General features: G+C 32.6%; 1 protein-coding gene across 1 annotated transcript in view; it reads left to right on the forward strand.

Annotated features, from left to right (window-relative positions):
* Positions 1 to 12,384, forward strand: part of LOC143348829 (muscle, skeletal receptor tyrosine protein kinase) — a 37,444-nt gene that overhangs the window by 12,443 nt on the left and 12,617 nt on the right. Inside the window, exon 2 of the mRNA XM_076779487.1 lies at positions 7,668 to 7,883. Within this exon, the coding sequence (XP_076635602.1) occupies positions 7,668 to 7,883 (216 nt within the window). The remainder of the gene's footprint in view (positions 1 to 7,667; positions 7,884 to 12,384) is intronic.

Consider the following 12,384-nt stretch of genomic DNA (forward strand, 5'->3'; position numbering starts at 1 on the left):
AACTCTCGTTATTTCGAGAATTTTCAAAATTACACGGTTTCCTTAAACTGTCTAAAATAAAGTGCTATGAACATATATTATCGAACAAACTGTTACTTGAAAAAATCACTTTACTTTTCATTATTGCTTCTGATTACTGCTTTACATTTCTCTGAAGCTATTTAATATCTGACTTCAGAGAGTGAAGGACCAGACAAGAATGATCTAAAATAAAAGATGCATTTTCAAGCAAACAATTTAATTATAAAATTTATCCAAGGAACTAAAAGTTTCGATGAAAAGTTTGAAAGAGTCGCGAACGTTTTGGACGTGTTTGGATAACCGCGCCAAAAGCAATAATGGCTACCGTGTCCTTGAAACGATTACATTCCTGTTGTGGGATTACAGTATTTACAGTCGTATCTGCTCGGCTTGTTCCCCTAAGTGGGCCGTTCTTTTTCGAGAGAACCGAAACGCAAGAACGCTCTGTAGAAAACGAGAGGTCTGATGAATACAGCAAACCTCGTAGAGATGCATAGAAAGGCAAAGAATACGAAGCGATAATAGGTACACATAGCGAGACTCGTTGTCGGAGAGCGCTGACCGCAGAGATAACGCTTTGACCCGTTACAAGCTTCAAGCACCAAATGAATGCCTTCACTGTCTCTTCCAAGCCCGGCCCAATCCAAATATGTAGCCCTTTTTCTTACCAGTTCGCCCTTTATTAACCGCCCACCACGCTCTCGCCAAATTCGACCATTATTTACCTTACGGGAGCATTTCTAACCTCACACTTTGGAAAAATCATTTATTCCCATTTTCTCGTAGGTTACATTCCTCAAAGCATGCTGACAACAGCGACACCTTTTAATCTCCATTCAAAGTAAAACTATACAGGGTGTTCGGCCACACTTGGGAAAAATTTTAATGGGGGATTCTAGAGGCCAAAATAAGACGAAAATCAAGAATACCAATTTGTTGATGGAGGCTTCGTTAGAAAGATATTAACAATTAAATTCAAAAATTTCAAATCGTTCTGGAAAAATTATTTTCGGTTGCGGGGGTTGATTACAATCATTTTTGGTGAATAGACATACCCACGAAATCCTACCCACTTTCCAGAAAAAAATTTGAGAAGGTGTGAAATTTTTCGACGGAAAAAAAAAATTTCAAATCGTTTTGGAAAAATTATTTTCGTTTGCGGGGATCAATTACAATTATTTTTGGTCAATACACATATCCCTGAAATCTTGTGCATTTTCGTGAAAAAAATTCTTTACTGAAAATCTTATTAGGTGTCCAAATTTTTCGACGAAAAAAAAAATTCAAATCGTTTTGGAAAAATTATTTTCGTTTGCAGGGGTCAATTACAATCATTTTTGGTCATTACACATACCCCCGAAATCCTACGCATTTTCGAGAAAAAAATTCCTTACCGAAAATCTAATTTCAGGCCAGAAATCGTTCCCCGAAATATCATGCGTATCTTTAAAACACCATAACTCCTGAACGGATTGGACGATTTTAATGTTTAAAAAGGCAAACAACGCGTATTTTGGTGTAGAATATGTAGAAATATTAACAATAATGAAAAAATTGTTATTTGACCCCGTAAAATGAGAAAAACACCATAAAAATGGTCCAATTTTCAAACAGCCAGTATTCCTACAATATTGAATATATTTCAATGAAATTTTTTTCTGAAGTAGAGCTCATGTGTATCTATAAAAAAGTATTAGACAACTTCTCTGTAGGGCGTTAAACAAAATTACTAAAAATGAAAAACAAATTTTTAAGAAAAATCGACTGGGGGTAGGTGCCTAAATTTTTTGGCGAAAAAAAAAATTTCAAATAATTCTGGAAAAATTATTTTCGTTTGCGGGGACCAATTACAATTATTTTTGGTGAATACACATATCCCTGAAATCTTGTGCATTTTCGTGAAAAAAATTCCTTACTGAAAATCTAATTAGGTGCCCAAATTTTTCGACGAAAAAAAAAATTCAAATCGTTTTGGAAAAATTATTTTCGTTTGCAGGGGTCAATTACAATCATTTTTGGTCATTACACATACCTACGTAATCCTACGCATTTTCGAGAAAAAAATTCCTTACCGAAAATCTAATTTCAGGCTAGAAATCGTTCTCCGAAATTTCATGCGTATCTTTAAAACACCATAACTCCTGAACGGATTGGACGATTTTAATGTTTAAAAAGGCAAACAACGCGTATTTTGGTGTAGAATATGTAGAAATATTAACAATAATGAAAAAATTGTTATTTGACCCCGTAAAATGAGAAAAACACCATAAAAATGGTCCAATTTTCAAACAGCCAGTATTCCTACAATATTGAATATATTTCAATGAAATTTTTTTCTGAAGTAGAGCTCATGTGTATCTATAAAAAAGTATTAGACAACTTCTCTGTAGGGCGTTAAACAAAATTACTAAAAATGAAAAACAAATTTTTAAGAAAAATCGACTGGGGGTAGGTGCCTAAATTTTTTGGCGAAAAAAAAAATTTCAAATAATTCTGGAAAAATTATTTTCGGTTGCGGGGATCAATTACAATCATTTTTAGTGAATACACATACCTTCGAAATCCTACCCAGTTTCGAGAAAAAATTCGATAAGGTGCTGAAATTTTTCGGCGAAAAACAAATTTTTCAAATTGTTCTAAAAAAATTATTTTCGGTTGCGGGGGTCAATTACAATAATTTTTGGTCATTACACATACCCCCGAAATCCTACGCATTTTCGAGAAAAAAATTCCTTACCGAAAATCTAATTAGGTGCCTGAATTTTTCGACGAAAAACAAAAATTTCAAATCATTCTGGAAAAATTATTTTCGATTGTGGGGGTAAATTACAATCATTTTTGGTGAATAAACATACCCCCGAAATCCTACCCATTTTCTATAAAAAAATTCGAGAATGTGTGAAATTTTTGTGTGCCCAAACTTTTAGGTGAAAAAAAAAATTTCAAATCATTCTGGAGAAATTATTTTCGGTTACGGGAGTCAATTACAATCATTTTTGGTGAATACACATACCCTCGAAATCCTACGCATTTTCAAGAAAAAAATTCATTATTGAAAACATAATGGCTCACCATAACTGTCTTGTTACCCTCGAAAGTTAAAAGTTTCAAATAATTCTGGAAAAATTATTTTCTGTTGTGGGGTGCAATTACAATCATTTTTGGTGAATAGACATACCCCCGAAATTCTACCCACTTTCTAGAAAAAATTCGAGAAGTTGTGAAATTTTTCGACGGAAAAAAAAAATTTGAAATCGTTATGGAAAAATTATTTTCAGTTGCGGGGGTCAATTACAATCATTTTTGGTAAATAGACATACCCTCGAAATCTTGCGCATTTTCGAGAAAAAAATTCAGAACGGTCCTAACTTTAAACGTTAATAACTTTTTAACGAAGCCTCCGTCAACAAATTGATATTCTTGATTTTCGTCTTATTTTGGCCTCTAGAATCTCCCATTAAATTTTTTCTCAGAGGTAGCCGAACACCGTGTATATTAATTAAAGTTACTTGTTCTTTCAATATTTAACAATCCCTGAAGTCTGAATCCGATTCGACACCGAGATCTAAAAACTAAATTTTTTCGAAAATCAAATCTAGCTGTAAGTTGCGACTTTACACAAGTAATTTTTAGTAGCCTTGAACAATCTTGCCAAATTTCATCCCCATTGTTAACGCATTCACTGTCCGGTTTCTCAGCGACATATCCAATAACGTGGTGCTATGAACCATATACGGGTCACGGACAGTGAACGTCTTAACCATGTTCAATCTGGCCACACTAATAACGACAAACTTTCAGTGATCCGACGAAAAAAGGTTTGGTTTCAGCTATAAACTGAAATATAAAAAATTGCAAAAAATTGGCCGAACACCCTATATAGTATTATTTCTTTATTTATTTATTCCAACGTGTAATTATAAGAAAAATTGCTGCAAATGGCCGACATTTCGAACATTTTTCATGAAAACAAACAAATATTTTAAAAACGATGACTTTTAGGACAAACGTACGTACTTTAGTGTTCATTTTTCGTACAGCAATGGCGAATTTTGACACTAACAGATGTTTGGACACAGCGATATCGTTGAGCCTCGAAGTCGCCTTTATCTTTTGCCGACAGTCGTGCTCGACAACCGAAGAAAAGGACAGCGCGCGAGAACAAGCGAGAGCGAATAGAAAAAAAGAACGAACGGCAGTCAAAGAAAAGGATGGCGAGCGAAAACGAACGAAAAAGAACGAACGGCAGTCGAAGAAAAGGACCCTGTATGATTTTTCGTACGCTCTGTCCATTTAAAGTCAGCAATTTAATGAAACGTTTGTGTATCATTCTGCGACAGATCAATCACTAGTTGAATACTCAGTGTTACCAAATAAAGTCGCGTCATTTGTGCAGGGTTGCAAATCAAAAGACTTTTAGAAAAGAAAAATGGAGAAACAAAATAATTGAACGACTTAATAAAGTTCAATCTTGAGTGATTTTCTTTTTAAAACTTCAGAAGAAACTTAAAGAAATGGATTAAATATCAATACGTTTATTGAAAACTGCGATTTTGCAAAAATCCAGTCGAGTAAATTTTTTACAATTTTTATAAGAAATTACGAACACTGACCACTTCCTTATCCCAGTAATACAGGGTGTTCGGCCACCCCTGGGAAAAATTTTAATGGCGGATTCTAGAGGCCAAAATAAGACGAAAATCAAGAATACCAATTTGTTGATGGAGGCTTCGTTAAAAAGTTATTAACGTTTAAAGTTCCGCCCGTACTGAATTTTTTTCTCGAAAATGCGCAAGATTTTGAGGGTATGTCTATTCACCAAAAATTATTATAATTAACCCTCGCAACTGAAAATAATTTTTCCAAAACGATTTGAATTTTTTTTTCCGTCAAAAAATTTGGGGACCTAATTAGATTTACAGTAAGGAATTTTTTTCTCGAAAATGCGCAAAATTTCGGGGGTATGTCTATTCACCAAAAATTATTGTAATTGACCCCCGCAAATGAAAATAATTTTTCCAAAACGATTTGAAATTTTTTAATTTTGTCGAAAAATTTCACACCTTCTCGAATTTCTTTCTAGGAAATGAGTAGGATTTCGGGGATATGACTAATCATCAAAAATTATTGTAATTAACCCCTGTAGCCAAAAGTATTTTTTTTAGAACGATTTGAAATTTTTTTTAGGAACTACCCCCAGTCGATTTCTCTTAAAAATTTGTTTTTGATTTTTAGTAATTTCATTTGACGCCCTACAGAAAAGTTGTGCAATACTTTTTTATAGGTATCCATAAGCTCTACTTGAGAAAAAAATTTCATTGAAATATATTCAATATTGTAGGAATATTGGCTGTTTGAAAATTGGACCATTTTTATGGTGTTTTTTTCATTTTATGGGGTCGAGGAACAATTTTTTCATTATTGTTAATATTTCTACATATTCTACACCAAAATACGCGTTGTTTACCTTTTTAAACATTAAAATCGTCCAATCCGTTCAGGAGTTATGGTGTTTTAAAGATACGCATGAAATTTCGGGGAACGATTTCTGGCCTAAAATTAGATTTTCGGTAAGGAATTTTTTTCTCGAAAATGCGTAAGATTTCGGGGGTATGTGTAATGACCAAAAATGATTGTAATCGACTCTTGCAGCCGAAAATATTTTTTTTAGAACAATTTGAAAAATTTTTTATTTCGCCAAAAAATTTCAGCACCTACCCGATTTTTTTTCTCGAAAGTGGGTAGGATTTCAGGGATGTGTCTATTCACCAAAAATGTTTATAATTGACCGTTGCAACCAAAAATAATTTTTCCAGAACTATCTGAGAATTTTTATTTTAATTTGTTAATAACTTTTTATTGAAGCCCCAGTCAAGAAATTGATATTCTTGATTTTCGTCTTATTTTGGCCTCTAGAAACCCCCATTACAATGAACACCCTGTATACTAAGAGAAACCTGAGATAGTCGGTGATACGTATAAAAATCAACAGATTTCCATTTCAAGCGCAACAGAAATACGCAAGTTGAATAAAGAGACAGAAGATAAAGCTAAAATGTTGTTCAAAGAAATTATTTTCGGTTGCGAGGCTCAATTATAATTATTTTTGGTGAATAGACATACCCCCGAAATCCTATCCATTTTCTAGAAAAAAATACAAGAAAGTGTGAAATTTTTTGACGAAATTAAAATATTTCAAATCATACTACAAAAATTATATTTTGTTACAGGGGTTAATTACAATCATTTTTGGCCATTACACATACCCTCGAAATCCTACCCACTTTCTAGATAAAAATTCGAGAAAGTGTGAAATTTTTCGACGAAATTAAAAAATTTCAAATCACACTACAAAAATTATATTTAGTTACAGGGGTTAATTACAATCATTTTTGGTCATTACACATACCCTCGAAATCCTACCCACTTTCTAGAAAAAAATTCGAGAAAGTGTGAAATTTTTCGACGAAATTAAAAAATTTCAAATCACACTACAAAAATTATATTTTGTTACAGGGGTTAATTACAATCATTTTTGGTCATTACACATACCCTCGAAATCCTACCCACTTTCTAGAAAAAAATTCGAGAAAGTGTGAAATTTTTCGACGAAATTAAAAAATTTCAAATCACACTACAAAAATTAGATTTAGTTACAGGGGTTAATTACAATCATTTTTGGTCATTACACATACCCCCGAAATCCTATTCACTTTCTAGAAAAAAATTCGAGAAAGTGTGAAATTTTCGACGAAATTAAAAAATTTCAAATCACACTACAAAAATTATATTTAGTTACAGGGGTTAATTACAATCATTTTTGGCCATTACACATACCCCCGAAATCCTATCCACTTTCTAGAAAAAAATTCGAGAAAGTGTGAAATTTTTTGACGAAATTAAAAAATTTCAAATCATTCTACAAAAATTATATTTAGTTACAGGGGTTAATTACAATCATTTTTGGTCATTACACATACCCTCGAAATCCTACCCACTTTCTAGAAAAAAATTCGAGAAAGTGTGAAATTTTTTGACGAAATTAAAAAATTTCAAATCACACTACAAAAATTATATTTAGTTACAGGGGTTAATTACAATCATTTTTGGCCATTACACATACCCTCGAAATCCTACCCACTTTCTAGAAAAAAATTCAGTACGGATGAAACTTTAAACAGTAATAACTTTTTAACGAAGCCTCCATCAACAAATTGGTATTCTTGATTTTCGTCTTATTTTGGCCTTTAGAATCCCCCATTAAAATTTTTCCCAGGTATGGCCGAACATATAATGCTATTCTACTACTGTATGTCATATATACACAATAAATAATATATATGTTTGCATTTCAAAGTAATAAAAGAAAAAACAAAATAAGTAAATTGGCAGGGAGATTCGAACTCACTACAAAAAAACGAAAAGTTTCATTGTCAATCGTTCTACCATTTTGCCCAAAACGTATTCTGCAAAATAAAAAGTATTAAACTTATTATACAGAAATTAAGATTCTTCGATACTAGGAATATGCTATAACTTGCATCTGTTATTTTTTCAAAAGCAATTTCCACAACTGTACGGTCCCCAAATCAAAGTAATTTTTATTTTCTAGCACGATTTCAAATAATACGTAAATATTGTTGCAGAACCATCAGTAAACACGTCCACTCATCAATTCGAAGAAATAGCGGGCACGCTGCTTATCAATGGAAATTCCGAGATAACAGGATGCAAAGATCGGCCACAGATTTGTGGAAAAGAAGCAGCATGTCGCACGTTCTACAACAGTACATCGATGTGCGTCTGCCCGCACGATTTGTCACCGCCGACGGCCGACTTGAAATGCCCAAATCGTCTAATAGGTCAGACCCAGATCCCATTTTTACGTTTCTTTATAACCTAAAATACGTTCATAAGCAAAGCACCTTTCTTCGACCCATTCGCTACTAAAAATTATTATTTACTTGTAGCATTTAGTAAATTTTTAATACGTATCGTTAAAATATTAAATATTTGAGTATAAAGTTGTACACTTGAGCGAAGTAATTTGCTCAGAAAAATGTTCGAACGTAAATTGATGGTATCTCGCCATTGTTGGGGAGATGGGGGGGGGGCTACAAATTTTACGACTTGAAATGCCCAAATCGTCTAATAGGTCAGATCCAGATCCCATTTTTACGTTTCTTTATAACCTAACATACGTTCATAAGCAAAGCACCTTTCTTCGACCCATTCGCTACTAAAAATTATTATTTACTTGTAGCATTTAGTAAATTTTCAATATGTATCGTTAAAATATTAAATATTTGAGTATAAAGTTATACACTTGAGCGAAGTAATTTGTTCAGAAAAATGTTCGAACGTAAATTGATGGTATCTCGCCATTGTTGGGGAGAGGGGGGGGGGCTACAAATTTTACGACTTGAAATGCCCAAATCGTTTAATAGGTCAGACCCAGATCCCATTTTTACGTTTCTTTATAACCTAAAATACGTTCATAAGCAAAGCACCTTTCTTCGACCCATTCGCTACTAAAAATTATTATTTACTTGTAGCATTTAGTAAATTTTCAATACGTATCGTTAAAATATTAAATATTTGAGTATAAAGTTATACACTTGGGCGAAGTAATTTGCTCAGAAAAATGTTCGAACGTAAATTGATGGTATCTCGGCATTGTTGGGGAGAGGGGGGGGGGCTACAAATTTTACGACTTGAAATGCCCAAATCGTCTAATAGGTCAGACCCAGATCCCATTTTTACGTTTCTTTATAACCTAAAATATGTTCATAAACAAAGCACCTTTCTTCGACCCATTCGCTACTAAAAATTATTATTTACTTGTAGCATTTAGTAAATTTTCAATACGTATCGTTAAAATATTAAATATTTGAGTATAAAGTTATACACTTGAGCGAAGTAATTTGCTGAGAAAAATGTTCGAACGTAAATTGATGGTATCTCGCCATTGTTGGGGAGAGGGGGGGGGGGCTACAAATTTTACTTGAAGAGTAGAGATCTTCTTTACAAATAGAGACTTTATTTTATTAAAAAAGCACAGAAAGATCGTTCTGTTTTTAGAAAATCGTTTTAAAGCAATTCAAACACCAATTCTAGGATGGTATTTCGTCAGTCGTGGGGGGCTATAAATTTTACTTGAAGAGTAGAGATCTTCTTTACAAATAGAGAGACTTTATTTTATTAAAAAAGCACAGAAAGATCGTTCAGTTTTTAGAAAATCGTTTTAAAGCAATTCAAACACCAATTGTAGGGTGGTATCTCGTCAGTCGTGGGGGTTACAAATTTTACTTGAAGAGTAGAGATCTTCTTTACAAATAGAGAGACTTTATTTTATTAAAAAAGCTCAGAAAGATCGATCAATTTTAAAAAAATCGTTTTAAAGCAGTTCAAACCCCAATTCTAGGGTGGTATCTCGTCAGTCGTGGGGGGCTTTAAATTTTACTTGAAGAGTAGAGATCTTCTTTACAAATAGAGACTTTATTTTATTAAAAAAAGCACAGAAAGATCGATCAATTTTTAAAAAATCGTTTCAAAACACCTCGAACACTAATTCTAGGGTGGTAAATAGTCAGTCGTGGGGGTTATAAATTTTTCTTGAAGAGTAGAGATCTTTTTTACATATAAAGAGACTTTATTTTATTAAAAAAGCACAGAAAGATCGATCAATTTTAAAAAATCGTTTTAAAGCAATACAAACACCAATTCTAAGATGGTATTTCGTCAGTCGTGGGGGTTACAAATTTTACTTGAAGAGTAGAGATCTTCTTTACAAATAGAGACTTTATTTTATTTAAAAAAGCACAGAAAGATCGATCAATTTTTAAAAAATCGTTTCAAAACACCTCGAACACTAATTCTAGGGTGGTAAATAGTCAGTCGTGGGGGTTATAAATTTTTCTTGAAGAGTAGAGATCTTTTTTACATATAAAGAGACTTTATTTTATTAAAAAAGCACAGAAAGATCGATCAATTTTAAAAACTCGTTTTAAAGCAATACAAACACCAATTCTAAGATGGTATTTCGTCAGTCGTGGGGGTTACAAATTTTACTTGAAGAGTAGAGATCTTCTTTACAAATACAGACTTTATTTTATTAAAAAAGCACAGAAAGATCGATCAATTTCTGGAATATCGTTTTAAAGCAATTCAAATACCAATTCTAAGATGGTATTTCGTCAGTCGTGGGGGGCTATAAATTTTTCTTGAAAAGTAGAGATCTTCTTTACAAATAGAGACTTTATTTTATTAAAAAAGCACAGGAAGATCGATCAATTTCTGGAAAATCGTTTTAAAGCAGTTCAAACACCAATTCTAGGGTGGTAAATAGTCAGTCGTGGGGGTTATAAATTTTTCTTGAAGAGTAGAGATCTTTTTTACATATAAAGAGACTTTATTTTATTAAAAAAGCACAGAAAGATCGATCAATTTAAAAAAAATCGTTTTAAAGCAGTTCAAACACCAATTCTAGGGTGGTATCTCGTCAGTCGTGTGGGTTACAAATTTTTCTTGAAGAGTAGGGATCTTTTTTACATATGAAGAGACTTGATTTTATTAAAAAAGCATAGAAAGATCGATCAATTTCTGGAAAATCGTTTTAAAGCAATTCAAACACCAATTCTAGGGTGGTAACTCGTCAGTCGTGGGGGTTATAAATTTTTCTTGAAGGGTAGAGATCTTTTTTACAAATAGAGAGACTTTATTTTATTAAAAAAGCACAGAAAGATCGATCAATTTCTGGAATATCGTTTTAAAGCAATTCAAATACCAATTCTAGGATGGTATTTCGTCAGTCGTGGGGGGCTATAAATTTTTTTTGAAAAGTAGAGATCTTCTTTACAAATAGAGACTTTATTTTATTAAAAAAGCACAGGAAGATCGATCAATTTCTGGAAAATCGTTTTAAAGCAGTTCAAACACCAATTCTAGGGTGGTAAATAGTCAGTCGTGGGGGTTATAAATTTTTCTTGAAGAGTAGAGATCTTTTTTACATATAAAGAGACTTTATTTTATTAAAAAAGCACAGAAAGATCGATCAATTTTAAAAAAATCGTTTTAAAGCAGTTCAAACACCAATTCTAGGGTGGTAACTCGTCAGTCGTGGGGGTTATAAATTTTTCTTGAAGAGTAGAGATCTTTTTTACAAATAGAGAGACTTTATTTTATTAAAAAAGCACAGAAAGATCGATCAATTTCTGGAATATCGTTTTAAAGCAATTCAAATACCAATTCTAAGATGGTATTTCGTCAGTCGTGGGGGGCTATAAATTTTTCTTGAAAAGTAGAGATCTTCTTTACAAATAGAGACTTTATTTTATTAAAAAAGCACAGGAAGATCGATCAATTTCTGGAAAATCGTTTTAAAGCAGTTCAAACACCAATTCTAGGGTGGTATCTCGTCAGTCGTGTGGGTTACAAATTTTACTTGAAGAGTAGAAATCTTCTTTACAAATAGAGACTTTATTTTATTAAAAAAACACAGAAAGATCGTTCAAGTTTTAGAAAATCGTTTTAAAGCAATTCAAACACCAATTCTAGGATGGTATTTCGTCAGTCGTGGGGGGCTATAAATTTTACTTGAAGAGTAGAGATCTTCTTTACAAATAGGGACTTTATTTTATTAAAAAAGCACAGAAAGATCGTTCTGTTTTTAGAAAATCATTTTAAAGCAATTCAAACACCAATTCTAGAGTGGTATCTCGTCAGTCGTGGGGGGCTATAAATTTTACTTGAAGAGTAGAGATCTTCTTTACAAATAGAGAGACTTTATTTTATTAAAAAAGCACAGAAAGATCGTTCAATTTAAAAAAAACGTTTTAAAGCAGTTCAAACACCAATTCTAGGGTGGTATCTCGTTAGTCGTGGGGAGCTATAAATTTTACTTGAAGAGTAGAGATCTTTTTTACAAATAGAGAGACTTCATTTTATTAAAAAAGCACAGAAAGATCGATCAATTTTTAGAAAATCGTTTTAAAGCAATTCAAACACCAATTCTAGGATAGTATGTCGTCAGTCGTGGGGGTTATAAATTTCTCTTGAAGAGTAGAGATCTTCTTTACAAATAGAGACTTTATTTTATTAAAAAAGCTCAGAAAGCCCAATCAATCTTTAAAAAATCGTTTCAAAACACTTCGAACACCAATTCTAGGGTGGTATCTAGTCAGTCGTGGGGGTTAGAAATTTTACTTGAAGAGTGGAGATCTTCTTTCCAAATAGAGACTTTGTTTTATTAAAAAAGCACAGAAAGCCCAATCAATCTTTAAAAAATCGTTTTAAAGCAATACAAACACCAATTCTAAGATGGTATCTCGTCAGTCGTGTGTGTTACAAATTTTACTTGAAGTG

Source organism: Colletes latitarsis, chromosome 12 (assembly GCF_051014445.1).
Source record: "Colletes latitarsis isolate SP2378_abdomen chromosome 12, iyColLati1, whole genome shotgun sequence".
Taxonomy (NCBI): Eukaryota; Metazoa; Arthropoda; class Insecta; order Hymenoptera; family Colletidae; genus Colletes; species Colletes latitarsis.